The sequence below is a fragment of the Tympanuchus pallidicinctus genome, unplaced genomic scaffold (assembly GCF_026119805.1).
Source record: "Tympanuchus pallidicinctus isolate F22 unplaced genomic scaffold, pur_lepc_1.0 scaffold4, whole genome shotgun sequence".
Classification (NCBI taxonomy): domain Eukaryota; kingdom Metazoa; phylum Chordata; class Aves; order Galliformes; family Phasianidae; genus Tympanuchus; species Tympanuchus pallidicinctus.
This window is the reverse complement of record NW_026294758.1, coordinates 29,761,514-29,780,066: the sequence shown is the minus strand read 5'-3', so window position 1 is coordinate 29,780,066 and position 18,553 is coordinate 29,761,514. Positions and strand designations below refer to the sequence as shown.

Here is an 18,553-nt window from a genome sequence, read left to right as displayed (position 1 = left end):
GCCCTCCCCTGACGCAGCTCCATGCCGTTCCTCGGGCCCTGTCGCTGTCACACAGAGCAGAGCTCAGTGCTGCCCTCCGCTCCTGTGAGGAGCTGCAGCTGCCATGAGGGCTGCTCTCAGCTCCTCTGCTCTGTGCTGTGCACACCGAGGGTCTGCAGCTGCTCCTCACACATCTTGCCCTTCAGACCCTTCACCATCTCTGTTGGACTCAAAGGTGTCAAACATCTTGGGAATCTGACACCTGTCAGAGGCAAGGACACGTTTTCTCTACCAGGCCCCTTGCCTTGATAACAGAGGAAAGATTTGTTTGACCTCATTCAAAGCATTTATTTAACTATTGCATTTCTTCAGCACTGGACTAGCTGACTTCTGGGACATATTGACTAATGTTTTCAGAAAGAAAAAAAGCCTTGTTTTGCTAAGTTATGTTTATTGTGTTGGCACTTAACAAAGGAGAAGAACGGCAAAGGGCTTAAATCGCATTAGAAAACAATCACTAGGGCCAGCTTTCTGGGATCACTTCTAACTCTCACTTACTACTTTATGCATCCAACCTCTTTTATGCTTACAGAAGGAAGAAACACATGTGAATCTTGCCTTGAGGATTTCTGATCAAAGCTGTAATATTCCCAACTATAGCAGAAGATTTTCAAGGTCCAAAGTGCTTGGGTAAACACAAATCCCAGGTTTCTGTGGGCTATGAGCTGAGCTGCGTGAAGCATCCATCCGCAGGAGCCTGCTCCCAGGGCCAACGAGATGCAAGATTCAGGCATTGTGGGCTCCACAAGGGTGCGGGTTAAACATGTGGCCTTTCCAGCCTCCCAGTCAAGGTTTCCTGACCACAAGGCCAAGTTTGGAAACTTTCCCCCGTCTGCCCTGCGCCCAACAGCCATACGCCGCCTCCACACTAGTTTCCATTTCCAGACAGACGTTGCGTATTGATCTGTCGGTGCTGCGGAGACAGCAGCTCTGCGCACCCAATGTAAACACAAGCCCACGGGCTCGCACGGAGACACCCCACCAAGGAGACAGCGCAGACGGACCCCGGCTCTAAGCGGGCTGCCGGCCCCGCTCCGCTCCGCACGGCACCGCACCGCGCGCAGCCGCGCCCCGACAGCCCGCAGGCGCCCCTTGACGGCGGCGCGTGGCAATGCGGACGCCGCCTCCGTCGGCCGAGCGTGGGCGCGTCACGTGGGACGGGGCGCGAGGAGCCCGAGGCGGCGGCGGGGGCGTGGCCGCAGCACGTCGCGCTGCTTGCGGGACGGGGCGGGCAGCCAACGGGAGGCGGCGGGTTGGGCGCGGGGGGGCGGGCGCAGGAGAGCTCGGTGGCACGGCGCGGCGCGGGGCCTGCGGCAGCTCGGGGTGCGGGCCGCCGTCGCCGGCCGCTCCGCGTCTTTGTGCTGAGCTCGCCTGGCCGCCATGCTGCGCTGCCCCGCGCCCGTCCCGCTGCGGTCCGGCGGCTTTCGCCCCCCGCTGCGCCGCTGAGAGAGGAAGCGGCGAGGAGGAGGAGAAGGAGGGGGTCGCCGCCTGCCCGCCCCCTCATGCCGCCGCCCCGTCCCGCGGACCTGCATGGACGGGCATGGGGAGAGCCGCGCCTTCCCGCGCCGCCGGGGCTGAGCCGCCGCTCGCCGCCCTCGGCCTGCTGGCCGCCCTGGGGCTGCTCCTGCGCGCAGGTACCGCGGCTGCGCGCGAGGCCCGCGGGCGGGGAGCGGCGGGCGCGCGCCGCGGTGCGGAGCCGTGCGAGAGCTGGGGCTGCCCCGAGGCCTCCGCTGCGCAGCTCTCCGAAGCAGCTCCGCGCCCCCGGGTCCGGGGCGGTGCTCGGCGCGGCTGCCCGCGCAGGTGTGCGGGGCGCGGGGCTGGCGGCGGTGTGCCGCCCCGAGGTGCTGGCGGAGCGTCGCGCTGCGCGGCGGCTGCTGTCCGCTCGTATTCGTGCAGTTGCAGGAAGGGGCTGCGTTTAGAGATGCAGGGCCTTACGTTGTTCGGCTGCCGTGTTCTCACTCCTCGTGTCTCAAGGGTTCCTAAACGCTCTAGCTGGCTGCTTAAGGCGGACGAACCCGGGCCTCTTTACCGTGAGGACAGGCACCGAGAAATGGTGCTGAGGTGATTTGAGGGAGGGAGAGCGGTATCAAGCATGCTGTGTTTTCTCACTCTGCGCACCTCTGCATAGCAGGGTACTTTGTTGTTTTAAGTCTGTGTTATGACTGTTTGTGATTTCAAAAGGATGTGTGCTCAGCTGGATTTCACAGGTCATAGAAGAACAAAAACACACAGCATGATTTTAGCGGTTAGCTCTGAGAGCTTGGACATTAATGGCACGAAGTCCAACACGTATTCTGTGTGAAACCCTGCTTACTGCCGTGTCTCTCTGGGTGGAGGGGAACCTGCCTTCCTGCTGACTGGTGTCCTGGTTTCATCCTTTCTGGCATACACGTATTGTTTCCCCTGTTGCCGTGTGCAGCCTCCTTTGTCTCTTTTCTGTCCTTCATGAACTGCGTAGAAATTACATACAGAAGGCTGATGTTAACTGCTGTAAGGATTGGGAAGGGTTTGGAGTGGTGACAATAAGAGCTGCGGATGCGGGCTGTGAAACCTCAGGTTTGCTTTCCAGTGTGGTAATTGTGTTCTTTGTGGAAGCAAGGTGATCAGATAAGGTGCATTTGTTTTGTTCACATAAGCTGAACTGTGTTCCTGCTATGTACTCTTGATAAGGACTTAAGATTTCAGTGGGGAGAGGCTTTTTTTCCCCCTCTTTATTGAAATCTACTGTAAATGGTGCTACTCTCGCCGTACACGGGCTCTGTAGTCAGCAGCTTGAGCTTCAGATAGCTGTGAGCTTTCTGATCTTTGCTGTCTGTTTCTGCCTAAACCTGCATGTCTTGCCATCATTGCCACATCCTTCTCAGGGGCAGGATTCTAGTCTGAAGTTCAGTAACTTATGTTAAGGACTGAAGGACTAAGTGGAGACCTGCATATTGACAGAATGGTTAACTTAAGCACAGAATTGCATCATAGCTTTCATATCATCTGTAAAGAAATGCTGGGCTCATCCTTGGCTGAGTTAATGTTTTTAATCCATTATTTGCTGTTGTCTAAGCTGAAAATGAAATGCTTGGGTCATCTCAGCTTTTATATGTTCTGTGTTGCTATCTTTCAGCTTCACTTAACCCCTTTTTCTTTATTGCAGTGTTTTATCAGTGAGTGCTGTGGGTTGCCTGCAAGTTGCTTTGTGCAGTACCTGTGGGGGTGGAACAGGGTGCAAGATTTTAATTCTGCTCTGCCTTCTGTTTTGTGCCTAGGTGACTGCCAGCTGCAAGCACCTTGTCGAATCCAAAAGTGCACCACTGATTTTGTTTCCTTAACTTCACATCTAAACTCGGCTCTTGATGGCTTTGACTTGGAGTTCTGCAAGGCCCTGCGAGCATACTCTGCCTGCACCTATCGCAACTCCAAAGTATGCCGTGGAAACCTAGTCTACCATTCTGCAGTGCTGGGGATCAGCGACCTCATGAGCCAGAGGAACTGTTCCAAGGATGGCCCCACATCCTCCACCAACCCCGAAGTGACCCATGATCCCTGCAATTACAGTGGCCACACAGAGGCCAATGAATATCAAGGAGGGGAGAAAACTATCCCTACTTACCTATTTTGTGGCTTGTTTGGTGATCCTCATCTGAGGACTTTCAAGGATCACTTCCAGACGTGCAAAGTGGAAGGTGCTTGGCCTCTCATAGACAATAACTACTTAACAGTGCAAGTGACGAATGTGCCTGTGGTCCCAGGATCCAGTGCTACTGCTACAAATAAGGTATGGATTATTCATAAAGACTGTATATGTACAAAAATAGAAGGCCACAATAGCAGGGTTACTCATCTCTTAGCAGTGAAGGAGTTTGTTTCAGCTGGGACAGCTTCTTAGCAACAAACAAAAATGAAAAGAACTCATTTTCTTTCTCAGTCTCCTTGCAGCTCCTCACCCTTTCCAAATAAAAAAGTAACCATAGGTATTGCAGTATAAAAATTTAAGCATAATAAATTAGTACTTCAAAATGGTTATCAAATTGCAGCATCTGTACCCCTGCAGTAAACAGAAATTGTAGGCAAGGAGCAAGAAAAGGCTGAGTCTTGCTTTGCTTGAGTTCTCCTAGTTGTATAGCCATAAATGTAGAGAACAAAAATCACTGGCACAGTGATGCAAGATACGATTTACTAAGATCTTGAGGATTGATAGCAGAGACAAGAATGGTAACTGCGGAGAATTGAGAGGCAATAGCAAAAACAAGTTACGTTGCCAGGTGGTTGTCAGAAGATCTTATTTCTCTAGCTCTAGAAAGAAGCAGCAGCCTGAAAATCTTGCCAAGAGCGTATGTCTTTTTTCAGACAGGCAAGACTTAAGATGGCTCTGCACCAAACTGCTTTGGGTGACTATGGGAGGAATGCATATACTGATAGCATTTGCCATTTCTTTACTGTAAGAAAGTACATAATTCTTTCTGCTAAAGGTGAATAGCAGATGTGCCTATAGAAAGAAAGTGAAGAGATAGTATGAGTCTCACTGAGACACTATTAGATTTCCTGCAAGAGCCAGGGGTGTGAAAATGCTCTGAACTTTTGCAGGTACTTATTCGTCAGTAAATGAAAAGACCTGAACATACGCTTGAAACTACCACCTCCCTTCGTCCCTTTCTGGAATGAAAAGACCTTTGTTTTAGCTGTGTTAGTGTGGCTCTTAGGGCCTGACATGTCTTGATCTGACTTGTACACAATATCAAGACAGCACTGAAGAGTTTTCTCTGTCTTACTAAGGTTGGAGGAAGCACATTGTCCACAGAGATGTCTGTGAAGAAATATTAATTAATGCTGTTGTATTTTTTCTGGATTCTGAGATGCTGACATCAATGTTTATGTCAGCAAAGCAAATTTTTGCATATGCAGGAGGTGAAAATTTGGACTGATGCATTATTAAAATTCAAATGCATCTTTTATCTTTTCATTTTCTAAGAACAGTCTGTACTGTAAACGAGTTCTTAAGGGGTATAAAAGCAAGGCATTAGGCTATCTCATCTATGTAAAGGAGTAAAAGGGACATAGGTCTCTTGAAATCTGCTCCAGAGTCTTTTTTGAAGGACACTTAAGAAATAAGTCCCTTTTCATATCTGCAGTAGGCTTCTGTCCTTGGTTTTGATAAGGTTCTACAGAATGCTGTTTCTGTGTTACTGGTAGTGCGAGAAGCAGAACTTGCATCTCTCTGTACACAAATTGTATGAGTGGCCAGGGTGGGATGGCAGCAGATAGGTAGTCTTATCTTAACCTTTAACTGTCCGCATTCTAAATGCAATTGACCGTGGTAATGTGTTATGCTGGTACATGTGTTGTCAAACAGATAGCCAAGAGTAGGAGGACTTCAGGAGATACTTGTCCATGCGTACTGGGGGAAACAATATGTTCCATAGGGTGTACCTTCTGTCCTTATTTTTGTTCTCGACGTTTTTGTATTCTTCCTTAATCTGACACTCTGGAAGAGGTGGGCGTGCTTCTTTTATAATCCTGGGTTTAATATGCCTGCAGTTGCACAATGACAGCTCAGCATGTGGAAGCAATTAAACAAGATGTACATCTTAGGATATTAGAAATGTTTCTAACAGTAATATCTGTTACATGCTTACAGCCCTTGAGTATTTTCTTCCTTTGACAGACAATCATATTTTTATCAACGTACCTGTTTGTAGAAAATGAAGGTTGTTTGAACTGCATGCATAAGTAACTTGACGTTTTAAGTTTTAATACCTCTAAAGCATTGTCTTGAGTCCCTTATCACTTCATGGAGCAGACTGCTACAAATGATGAAGGAAAGGCTTGTTAAAACTGCACTGCTGTTGCTGGATTGATGCCTGTAACATTTTATCTGCCAGTGTTCCATTTTGGTTGAGGCTACTGGTGGTATTTCCCTTACTTTGGCCATTAAGCAGCTTATTAGGGCTGCTTAAGATACCCTTGAAAGAACTACCCAGTGATTTTTTACTTACAGATTGTTTCTAGCTTCAAGTATGCAGATAAATTGTTTACCTTCTCCTTAAGAATGCTTTCCAGAGCACAGTGTATCACTAGTCTTGCTGGTTTCTTCAGTGCAGTTATTTGGGATAAATCCTTCTTTGGAAATAATAACAAAGGTTTATGCTGATCTTAAGTTGTGCAGAAGCCACAACAAATACTATGTAAATTGCTGATTAGCTTACTTAATCCACCCTAAAGCAGACCAGTTGAAAGCAGAAACAAAAAGAATAGAATGCTTCAGTTTCTCCTGAATACCATTTTTAAGGGAAGTGGTTTAAAGAGCCATAGGATCAGAATGTTGTGTCTTCATCCCATATACAGTATACACGTGGAAATGGCATACCATCAAGTGGCCTTGTACATGATTACTGACTTCAGATTTGTTATAGCTGACCAGTACACCAAGTTTTAGAGGAATCAGCAGGGTGAGAAAAACATTATTTGCAAAGATGTCCTTTCCTTTTGAAAACTTTGAGACTTGATTAACACCAGCAGTCTGGGGACTATTCTGTCAGTCCACTAAAAACAACAACAACAACAAAAAAGCAATGCCAGGAGGAGGTTTCAAAAAGAAGAGTATGCAGAAAAAAGAAAATGTGCCAACTTCCCTCCCCCCCACACACCTCCTTATGCTGAGCATCTGGCAGAAAAGTATAGGAAGCAGTAAAACTCCTCCTTTAATTCCGTGGCTGGAGAAGTATGTTCTCCTGTGGGGGTTATGTATATGTTCACAAAATGCTCTTAGCAATTTGGCTGTAGGTGTTTTGCATATTTGTGATGGCCATAGCAAAGACATCTGTTTCTTCAGAGTGAACAAAGCTATTGTATATTCTGTAGTCTGTCTGAAACTTGCAATTCCTTCCTTTTTTTTTTTTCTTTTTCTTTTTCTTTTTCTTTTTCTTTTTCTTTTTCTTTTTCTTTTTTTTTTTTTAATGGTAGGCCTTACTTAGAGGGTTGTGTAGCCTTCCATCAGTATGACACTGTTCTGTGTCCACTAGTACAGTTGCTCCTGAACAGCATATGAGGCAGAGATGCCTAGGTTTCCCTTCCTGCTTGAGGTAAATTGAAATGGATAAGAAGCTTTTCTTATCTATCTAGCAGTTTTGTAGTGGATGGCTTGAGGATGAGAGAGTGAGTGGCAGAAGAGAGGAAAAACAATTGGCCATGGAAAACAGCTTTTTATAGCTTTCAACTTTTGTACAGACTGCATTAGTTGGGTAGTGAAATATTAAGCATTCCTTCTGCGGCGTGGTTTGTTTTTTTTTTCCAGAGGATAATTGCATACTGAACACCGTGTACTTAGTCTTCTTTATGTAATATTAAAGTGCTTGTCTTCCAATTACCATTCAGTTGTTCTTGTAAGTGGGAGCATCAGTTAACTGACCACATGTGACTAGGTTTCTGTAATATTTATAGACGTTCCGGCTAAGATAAAGGTGGATTTGGCTTTATTTCTCAGAAGTACATAGTTTTGTGGGAGAACATCATAAGAAGCTGCTTGGTTGCTGAGGTGGAGCTGATGGCACCACTTACCTTACAAATCAATGTTTTGTTTCTGTGGCTGGAGAGTGGAGAGGACTGCAGGCAGAGGGGTGGAGGGGGGATGTAGGGCTTGGGGTTTTCCAGTCCCTGTAAGGTAATGATGTGTTTGGGTGTGTGGTTTGGCATGAGCTGACCAAATCATTCAGCAGGTAGCGTTGGACAGCTGGAAACAGAGCTGCTGAAGCAGTTGCAGTAATTTGGGATGTTTCTGAAAGTCAGAGACCTTCAGAAGTTGTTTCCTCATGTCCTCTACCTCACATGGCTGCAGCTGCCTCTCCAGACAGCTTGAGTGGATCCTCACTTTTGAGCTGAGCTCATGCCATGTTCAGACAGCCTGAGATCTCTTCTCAGGCATGAACATTGGAGGTTCTTCTGCATTCTACTTAAATGTACAGTAGCTTCAAAACCTACATCAGTCGGTGTTCTTTATTTACCTATACCTTCTTTTTCCCTGATTGCTCTTCGTCATAGAAGAAGATAAAAGAAATAGAAGAATGATCTAGACAAACTGTTGTTTCTGTTCCTTGTTAACTTTTCATTGTAACCAACTGATGATCAGTTCATAGCATGTACAAGCAAGTAAGATTTTTTTGTTGTAAATAGTGGTGACTGATAGAGAGGCACAGAGGTGCTATCCTGACTGGAGAGCAGGCTGCAAATTCAGCTTAGATGGTAGCTTCTAAGGCAAAGGCTGCAGCTGAACATTCTGTCTGCTGGGTGCTGTATTTTTTGTCTTAAAGGAATCCCTGTGTGATGTATGGACGATGCAGATAAGCACTTAAAAATTTTATATATATATATATATATATATATGTATATATATATAAAATATGTAAAGCTTCATTTTTGACACAGCTTGCATTTGTCTCAAGCCTTGGTTCTGTGTGATCGTGATCCTGTCCATCAGGAAAGCTCACTGAAAACTGTCATGAGTATGTGCAGTTACCCTGGATTACTTTGATGTAGCACCGTTTGGGACAGTCTAAGAAGAACAGTGCAGCTTTCCTGGGCACAGGCAACATGTTGAGGTTGGTTATTTGCCATCTTCACTTTCCTGAGAGCATGAATGTGTGAGAGAAACATGGAGAGTTCCTGCTGCATAGTGCTGTTTGCTGAACTGAGCTGTCATCAGTACTTTTAATGCACCTTTTGTGTTGTGTTTTTTTTTTTTTTTCATCCAGAAGGATATGCAGTGTATGCAAATAGGAACTAGCCAGTGAAATGAAAATATTGCATCCAGATTTTACAGTGAATCCTTGTGGTTTTCCTGTGTTAAATCTCCCAACTTCCACCTTTAGGCAGGAGCCATTATTCACGTGGTTTCCTCTGAGTGATTGTTGATTTCTGAGAATCAGTGCATGTAGTTCACATCTGTCGCAGGCTTTTGGAAAGAGAAGTTGTGAAAATCTCAGTTGGAGGCTGAAAGGAATAACCTTTAGTGCACTGGGTTTCGAGTGTTCATACTTGTATGTATGAATTTCAGAATCTTTTGGATGCCATTGCAAAACCCCTTCAGAAATAACATGGATGCTTATTCAGTTGTCTACCTATGAAATCCTAAAGCCACCTTTCACACATTGCACTGATTCCCTCTCAGTCCTCCCAGGAATACAGGAATATAGCAGGATCACTGCTCTAACAGTGTGAAACTTCCTTCTGAAATGCCTTCTGCCCATTTTCCATGTACACCTTTATCTCCAGACATTTTTTGGACTGGATTGTACACACAATTAATTGTTAATTCATTCAGAACCTACCTCAGTAATAAAATAGCAACAAATAGTTACATTTATAAAATACAAACCTGTGGCGTTGTCTTTGCAGCGGGGCAGTGGCATATGATAGTGCAAGATGTCAGAGTTAAAAATGTTTTTATTTAAGGCATACAAACCAGGCACTTTCTAGAGATGTACGATGGCCTCTAGAACAGTGGGCAGCCTCAGAAATTATGCTTTCAGTAACACCATACTTGGAAGAGTTTGCATGTGTGTTGTGGTTTGAGAGATGCGTGCGATCAGTACATTGGTGGGGATGATGTTGCTGTCAGTAGCGGTGAGAAGATGATGTCCAAAATGAAATATTTCAAGCATGTCTTAACTGCATGGGGAACTTTTTGTTTTTAGAAACTTCAATTTAGCTGAGATTTGTGTAGCGTGCCTCAGTTAAGTTTCTGAAATAGCCTTATATGGGTCTCTCATGGACTTCCTCACCACTGTAGATTAAGAGTCCTTTACTTGTCTAGAGAACAAGGCTCAGATGCCGATACATTAGAAAAATGTTTAGACATGGTTATGTCCTTGATAAGTTTTAAAGATCTCTGGAAGGATGCTGGAAGCGTGAAGGTCTTCATTCACTTAGGCAGTCATTCCTCATTCAGCATGCAGCTGTTATTGCTGATCTTACCAGTTGTCCCTCTGGATCTCTGAATGTTTGTGTTTCATTCTTCAAGAGGAAGGAGTTACAGAGATGTGAGTCTGATGCGTCCTGATAGTTTTTGCCTGGTCCTTTGCTTCATCGTTCTACAAAGTAGCCACTTCTGTGTCTCAGTAAAACCATGACCTTTTGTTCACAGTGTTCATCTCTCATTCAACTCTTGATTTGTTCAGTTGCTGGGCAGCTATGGAGCTTTACTTCTCTTAAATATAAATCATTTCTTCCTTGCAGAGCAACAGAAATGTCCCCCAGGAGGTAGGATTGGTCCTTCATCTGAGCAGTCTTGAGTTAGAAGTCTATTTCTTTGAAACAGTTATATAAAATATAAACTCAATTTACTGCATGAGGATGTAGATTATGTGCAGAAATATTAATTGCTTGACAAATCCCAGCTATAGCTTCTCAAGGGCAGAGAGTTTCTTCAAGAAACATAAAGTTGTGAAGTAGTCTTTACAGCAAGAGGAGCACTTGGACATTTTTTGAGCTTGGGGCATAGGCATTCAAGTTTAGCTTAGCCATAGCACGCTTATTAGTTTAGCAGATGGCTTGAGTCAAACTAGCTGTATAACTGATTGAAACAGAAGAACTGCTGGAAGATTTCAGACTGCACCAGTGAGAACATATGGACTCAAAATAGTGATTGCTGCCTGTGTGGGTGGGAGAGGGGCAGATACCAAACATAAAAAAAATAGTGCAGTACTGTTAGGGGATGCTGCACACTCCGTGGAAGAGTCGTTGCAATAGGAGGAGGGGTAGACTTTTGTCTTTTACAACTGGTATGGAGATGTAAGGCTAAGGAGGTTAGAAGTTTAGTCAAGCTATCTGTAACAGAGCTGTTTATAGCAGGAAACAACACCTTTTGCACAGAAGTATGCAGGCTAAGTGAAGTCAAAACGTGAGGTTGTTATAAAATAGTTTTTAAGGAAAGTTATAATTTTAGTTTGAAAATACCTTCTACTATGCTTTCTAGTACTCTGAATCTTGTCATCCAGGATGAAAGTAATGACAAACATGCATATTTCTGGTACAGAATGCCTTTTGACCATTTCAGAAAGTCACTATTTGCCCTGAAACTAAAGAAGGAAGCATCTCTGTTTATAATATATATATGTGATTCCTCATTATACTTCAAATTTTCAGAAAAAGCCATTAGGCACTCCAAGTTTACTCTGCCAAATAACCTGATTATTCCCTCCAACTAAGCACAGAGAACCTACTCTTGTGGCATATTTAAATATGTGTTAAGGTTCAAAAAAATTAAAAAAACAAAAAAAAAAAGTAATTGCTTGCTACTCCTGGCTTCTAGGTTGGAAGTCATCCTTCAGAGGCATTACTTGAAGCATCTCTTAGTCTTGCTTTGGTCCTCCACCAGAGAGTTCCCTGACAGCAGCAGACTGAAGTGTCGCATCCCCCTGCTCCTGAGGCTACTGGGTCCAGGACTCACGGTTCTTGAAGTCATCTCCCCTCTGCACTTGTTGTTTTGGTGGCTGGTTTAAACACATTGCTGTCTTCATGGCAGTCTTGCAGCACTAATTCTGGCAATGCATCCAGGAAGCAATGAGGTCGCTGTTAGGGGTCATGCAGTTACTCTGAAAGAGGCAATGAGAATATTGTGTGTGAAGGAAGCCAAGTTCTTGTGGTCCTTTCTATGCTTTCACACAGTTCAATCCAGTTCTGCTGTAGTGGTTAGCAGTGCGGGAATTACTTGGCACACTCATCTGTGACTGTAGGATGCATTCCAAAGTGTTAAGAAACCATCAGGCAGGAGGGAGTTGTGATGCTTAATTAAATACACAACTTTTTCCTTTGCTGATCTTGTTGCAATTGCCACATGCTAATAGTCCTGCTTCCAGGCCAAGTTAAGAGCAACTTCAACAATTGCCACCTGGGAAAATATTGCTTTAAGCATGTGTATAAGCTGTTTTCTGCTTAGGCATGAATGAGGAAAAGGATCAGGGTATGAACTAATGGGCAGTCAGTCCCAGATAATCTCGGTGCAAAATGAAGAAGGGATTTCAATTACTCCTTTTTTTCCCCATAATCACTAACTTTTCTTTTTTTTTTTTTTTTTTTTCTTCCCTCTCTCTTCTCCAGATAACTATTATCTTTAAATCATACCAACAATGTACAGATCAGAAAGTATATCAGGCGGTGAGTGATGACTTGCCTGCAGCTTTTGTTGATGGTACAACAGGTGGAGGTGATGGGAGCACCAAGAGCCTGCAGATTGTGGATAAAGTCAGCGGCAAATACGTCGAAATGCATGCCAGATACATTGGGACAACGGTGTATGTACGTCAGCTTGGGCACTACTTAACACTGGCCATTCGCATGCCTCAAGAGTTGGCCATGGCCTACGAGGAGAGTCAAGATCTGCAGCTGTGTGTGAACGGCTGCCCTTCAAGTGAGCGTATTGATGACAGCGGCCACTTGCCGCTGCCCGTGAGAGGACAGGTGCTCCCGCAGGCAGGCGCTGCTCGTCCCCGGTCAGCATACACACTGGAAACTGCCACCACCAAATGCCATGAGAAGATGCTGGTGAAGGACATCTATTTTTACTCGTGTGTGTTTGACCTACTTACCACTGGTGATGCTAACTTCACAGCTGCCGCCCACAGTGCCTTGCAGGATGTGGAGGCACTGCATCCCAGAAAAGAGCGCTGGCATATCTTTCCCAGCAGCAGAGATGGTGGTGTGGGCAAAGGTAGCAAATCCTTTGTCAGTCTTGGACTTGCGTGCTTGATCCTTGTTGCATTTTTGTAGTTTTTTTTTTTCTTTTGTCTCTAACAAAGTTTTGAAATATATATTGTCATAATATATTGAGTAAAGATGAGTATATATGTATATACCATGTATATGAAGGGATGTTTTGTCTTGGGACATCCGCAAGATTGTACATATTGTGTTAACTGTTCTATGTATGTTGGATGTCGTATTCTTTGTATCTATTTGTTTTACAGTCGGTGAAATGTTTTATAATGTCCTTGCATTGGGACCTGATAGAAAGCACTTTATTTTTTATATATTAAATATTTGTGTGTAGCTGAGTAACTATATATTATACATATACACACGTACCTACAGTACTCAGTACTCTGCTTAGGTACTGCTTAGTGTAACAAATTTTTTTACTGTATTAATTAATGGGGATATTTTCTACACTTACTGTAGAGACAGCACTTCTCTTGTTCTGTAATTATGTATGTGATTTCCTGGTAGCTTTTTAGAGCCATTGGAGAGACAATGCTGAAAGATTCTAATGGTCTTTGTGTAAGAGTGTAACCTTTCCTTTTCAAAGTTACTACCACAGCTGATTCTGCCCTCAAAGGTTAACTCATTCTGGGAGATGGACTGGAGAAGTCACATGCCTGAATTCTGTCTCTTTCTTAGGTGTTAATTACATCAACATATTAGAAAGAAGGGAGAGGAGTGAGGGCCCCAGCTCTGACTGTGGTTACTGAGGAGCTATGGGAACAATGATGCGGTGGCTTAAAGGCTGGTTTTATGTGGTGCCTTAATCTGCTCCAAGAAACGGAAGCCTTAATACATGCTGTGGTACTCCAACTCCAGGACAGGCTTCTTTCACTCCTGAAGCTGTTCATCTGAAGCTAGTTAGATCTGCTCTTTGAACAAGATCAATTAGTGTTTGCCTTTTTTAAAAAAACTGTTGTTTGCCTTGGTGGAGTGAGATGTAGTTCATTCACAGAATGAGAACTTGTAATTTTTATGGAGATTGTTCTGGCCAGTTTAGAGACTGTTGACTGTTAGGAACAGCAGTAACCTTCAGAGGAAACTAATTAATTCCTTATTGGATGTGTAACCACAGGCAATAGATGAACATAGAACTAACTGAGGTAAGGCGGAAGGTAAAAAAAATAAAAATAAAAAAAAAATTCTGATCTAGATTTGTTGGCAACTTGTTCTGTCAAACTTAGATGATGGTGCTGTTTGAAGTGAATTAGATCTAGGAATTAATGCTCTGTCTGATTATGTGGTTTTTCCCAGGTTCCTCCTGACGATGACAGGGTTCTCCCTGTTTTGTGTAGCTAAACTTATTTATCACTGCTCTGAATTTAAGGGTCGTGTGGCTGAAAATCAGTGGACAAGCCTAGCATTGCTGCGGTGATGCACAAAATAGATGGGCAGACCTTGTATACTGGTTAAATCCTACTGACCCTGGATCCTGCGTGTATGTACATATACAACAGATATGTATACATGCATTAAATTGTGATCCTTTCAGGTAAATAGCATTTCAGAAATGTAGTACTTCCCCTGAAGAGTTTTCCGTTTTCTTGTTCCTGCTGTGGGATTTCTTGAGAAAATGTTATTTGCACATGTTCATTCTTGAAGTCTGCCATTGCCAAGAGAGCTTTAGCTGATGCCAAATGTGGATATTTTGAAGCTAGTGAATGGTCTCTGGAGAAAACTTAAGCTTACAGGGAACAGTGGTTTTTTCACACACGCTCCAAATGGCTGTCTTTTAGAAGGCTGCAGATTTTATTTTCATGCTTGGAAACCCTAAAATGTGTCAGTCTTTTCAAAAACTTTTAGATGTGGTTCATGAATATACCAGTAAGTATATGTTAGTGTAAAAGAGTGGCTGTGCAGTGTGTAAATATTTTAAATTATTATGATAGAAGAATAAAGTTGCCTACCTTGCTGAGGACTGTCTGTAGTGTGGTGTTAGTGACCCCTGCTGGGGTGCAGGGAAACTGGGGATATGGGTTACCCACGGGGCAGTCAATCTGTAAGTGAAGCCCTGATTTGTTTCCTCACCATTGCTAGTTATGTAGGAGCATGCTGAGTACCATTGCTGTATTATCTTGAGATGCTTGTTTCCCCTCTGCTAAAGCTGCGTAGTGAAGTCTGTGACTAGCAGCTGCAAACCAGGCCAGTATATTGAAGATGCTGTGTGTGGGGAAACTAGCAGTAGGAACCATCTCTTCAGGACCTCACTGACACACTTCGTTTTGTAGTGACTGGGAGATGCTTAGAAGAGCTTTACCAAACAAAAACAAAAAAAAACAAATAACCATGACACCAGGGTACAGAGGCCCTGATGCTGTGCCCATCTTGAAGAGTATAATGATGAAAATCTTCCTTTAAACTTATTGGGAAATTCTTAGACCAGAATAACCTTGGAAGAGGAAATTGAGGCATCAAAAGAGTAAATGGTACAGAAGAACCCATAACAAAACATTTTGTATCAAGATCATCTGATAAGAATACATGACGGCTGTGATATTTTAGCTACAAGGCTAATCACAAAGTAGAAAAGAAAACTGAAAACAAAGTGCAAAACAAGTTATATCAAACACCAAGAGTGATAGGCAGTGATTGCTATTTTGCTAGACTTCTGCTATTGCTAGAAGAAGAGATGCGGGGAAAACAGTCTTATGTAATCGATACACATCACTGAAATGCTTTGTGGAAACAAATGTCTGCAGGAAGCAACATGAGCTCTAAATGTGCTTATGTTAAGTGCCCATGAAAGACAGCTGTCATATCCGTAAGAACTTATTTTCAGTGTGATGGTCCACCACTGCAAGCTCTGCAGAAAGTAATACAGCTTGATCATCAGCAACGTAATACAGCAACTAGTAACCTATTACTAAAGTTTTGTCTTTAAAATGTTAGCTGATTACATGTATGTTAGTGGTTAATTCAAAAGATTGCTTTAAGTCTCTTCTAGAGTATTCCTGACAAGAGTTTTAATCTTCTAATGTTTGCTAACAGAGCTCTTGGCAGCTGAGGATAGTTCTCTGTAGTTGTGGAGGCTGGTAACTTCCCTTGGAAGCATGTCATGGAACTGAGCAGAGTAGTAAGTGCTTAATCCTTCATTTTGTATGTATGTATGGCTTCTGAAGGAGGCTGTCCTCACAAAGGGAAATTGTACATTGAACTGACAGTCCAAACAGAAGTTCTCTTTTTTGTCTCAGATTTCACTTCCTGTAAAACCTGGCTGGGAGAGCAGTCTGTGCAGAGCACCAGTTAAATGGGAGTCAATCTGGGGGAATGCAGTGTGAGAGAACAATCCATCTTTCGTTCTTGTGGTCACGTTAGGGCCCTTCAGTATCCAAGCACATCACTTCATTTCCTTTGAAACTGGTACTTTCCTGCCAGAGAACAGCTCTCCACCTACTTAAGTCTTAGTCTTATCGATACTGTGCATTTGTTTTATGGATTTTGGGGATGTGGGAAGCGGCTATTTACTGAGATAACACCCTGAGTGAAGCAAGTAATGTTGCAAGTTTTACTCCATCTAATGAGTGTTTCTATTAGGGGATACATTTTGGAAAATAAACTAAATAAACAGGTGGCTTTCCTCTCTTTCGTGAGAGCCATTGCAGAGTTTCAAATTTTGCATTCATCACATGAGTACAGCTGAAATTTTGCAATGAAATTTTCACGCTTTGGGATATTTTAATTCCTGTATGTGTCTAGATTGGTACAAAGTGTTCTATCTTTCCCTATTCTGTCTGTTCCTTGTTCTACAACTATTAAAGACCGCTATCAATACAAAGCCTAGGTATGACTAGTAGTGACTCCTTTTTTAAATAGTATTCTCTGTTGTGGTTTGCAAGATTAAGTTTCTCTGTCATGATGCTAGTTCTTCTCTACTGTATTTAAAAAACAATTGAGGGTTACATGGGCCAATGTTGTTACTTAGATTATATCATTCTTATTAATTAGGCTGTTTTCAGAGCAGCATAGCTGCAAATCAGGTACAGGTAAGCAATTAGATTTATGATGTTGGTAGAAAATGCTTCTGGTCTGATTTAGAATTATTTTAATCTGACTACGTTTGTAAATTACGCTTCATTGAAATTAAAAGCTGCTCACTAGTAAATCAAATGTGGACCACGAGATTGATTGCAGACTTTGGGTACACAAGGGGTCATCTTCAGACCTGGTAACTAGCTACAAGAAGGACATTTGCTACATGTGGAGTGACAATGGTTATAATTACAGAAATTCATTACTGCAGTTCTGAGGCTTAATTCCCACTTTTTTTTTCCTACACCATAACAGTAGAAAAATAACCCATTTTATGTGTAAAGTGTGAACGTTTTGTTGATTACAAACGAAGAAGGCAGTCACTGCCTGCAGGCGGCTGGTGTGTGAAGTGTCCGTACTGGAAACAGATTCACAGTGCAGCCTTCACAGCCTGCCTGCATGCAGTCTCTGCCTGTTATTAACCCACCAAAGCCTCTCAAGGAGCCTGCAATTGTGCCAGTGAGCAGGATAAAATAATGCAGTTCTAGGGGTGCTGCCTGCACTCGAGCCAGTTTCCCATGTGGTTTGCCGGCCTAGTTTGCATGCAGCTATTTGCCCTGCTCGCTCCTTGTGTTTGGCAGATGATGGTAAGAGTTGGCAAGCTGAAATTCACAGAATCATAGAATTGCTTGGATTGGAAGGAACCTTCGAGATCGTCTAGCTCCAAGGTCCTGCCATAGGCAGAGTTACCACCCACTAGGTCAAGCCTCTGCTGGAGCAGTTTCCATCTTTCACACCTTGATTGAGTGCTGGTGCCCCAATAGCCTGGAGCTATTCTCCAATATCATTCTGCTTTGCTACAAAGTGACAGCTTTATACAGCAAGGCCTTGGGTGCCTTAGAGGAGGAGAAGGTGCAGGGAGCCATAGAGAGATTTCCCATAGTTCAGTGAATTTAGCATGTAGGCTTTCTTTGCACTTGGTGGAGCCAGAGGCACTTCGGCTGGCATGAAATTCATGGATGTCCATGGTAGAGGAGGAACCCAGGCATGAAGTTGAAATCAGAACAAAGGAATCCAGGCCTGGTGCATAAATTTCAGCTCCTACCCAGCTGTACATACTTCTGCTAGAGACAAACTAGTTGCCCAGGTCCTGCCCAGCACAACCTGAAGTGCGGTGATCACTTACAGTCACCCAAGTTGAGCTCCACTTCTGACGGCGATACATGAAAGCTGAAGATGTGCACTGGGCTGTGAGCTCCAGAGGAGGAGGGAACTCCAGCGTTACCAGTGCTTCCTGCTGACAGCTGGGAGCTGTGAATCCTGGCAGTCTGTGGCGAGGCATCTCATGCTCAGTCATTGCCAGGCCTGGTGGGTCCTTTTTTGCCAAGGTTTCTGTATAGTGCTGCTGTATATTACATAAGAATAAACTTCCGACGTCAGCCATGCTGAATATCTAAACTGCCAGCAGCTAAATGGTAGTATATTGACCTCTGGTGGAGTACTTAATAGTAATAGAAGCTACCTAACAATCATGAATAAAATTTTCTCAGATAACAATTTCGGTATCTCTTTGGAGAATTTGCATTCAGTGAGATTCTTAGCAAACCTGTGTGCACACGAAACTGCATGTACACAGAGCTCCTGCTTTGTATTTTGGCTCAGGACATCATTTTGCAGTGTTAGCTTTGTTTGATGTGTAGGCCCACTGTAACAATTAGGCTTTTCTCCATTTGGAACACAGAGCACATCTACTGCCAACCCTTTTCACCTCTGTTCCTTGTCCGCAGAGCAGGCATTCAGCCTGTCC

The 18,553-nt window shown here is 43.7% G+C and overlaps 1 protein-coding gene across 2 annotated transcripts; it reads left to right on the top strand.

Annotated features, from left to right (window-relative positions):
- Positions 1 to 1,345: 1,345 nt before the first annotated feature.
- RGMB (repulsive guidance molecule BMP co-receptor b) lies at positions 1,346 to 16,552 on the top strand. 2 transcript variants are annotated; one of them, XM_052701199.1, is made up of 3 exons: positions 1,346 to 1,673; positions 3,297 to 3,805; positions 12,121 to 16,552. In XM_052701199.1, the coding sequence occupies exons 1-3, from the start codon at positions 1,580 to 1,582 to the stop codon at positions 12,787 to 12,789; spliced, it is 1,272 nt and encodes a 423-aa protein (XP_052557159.1). In that variant the 5' UTR covers positions 1,346 to 1,579; the 3' UTR covers positions 12,790 to 16,552. The 2 variants fall into 2 exon arrangements, with proteins under 2 accessions (XP_052557159.1, XP_052557158.1); XM_052701198.1 differs by lacking the exon at positions 1,346 to 1,673 and having other exon boundaries at positions 1,863 to 3,805.
- The last annotated feature ends 2,001 nt before the right edge of the window (positions 16,553 to 18,553 follow it).

Excerpts from the sequence above, each read along its gene's own strand:
- RGMB (XM_052701198.1), top strand. The coding sequence starts at position 2,936 with ATGTTAAGGACTGAAGGACTAAGTGGAGACCTGCATATTGACAGAATG. Across the intron at positions 3,806-12,120 it reads GTGCTACTGCTACAAATAAG|ATAACTATTATCTTTAAATC; the intron begins GTATGGATTATT and ends TCTCTTCTCCAG.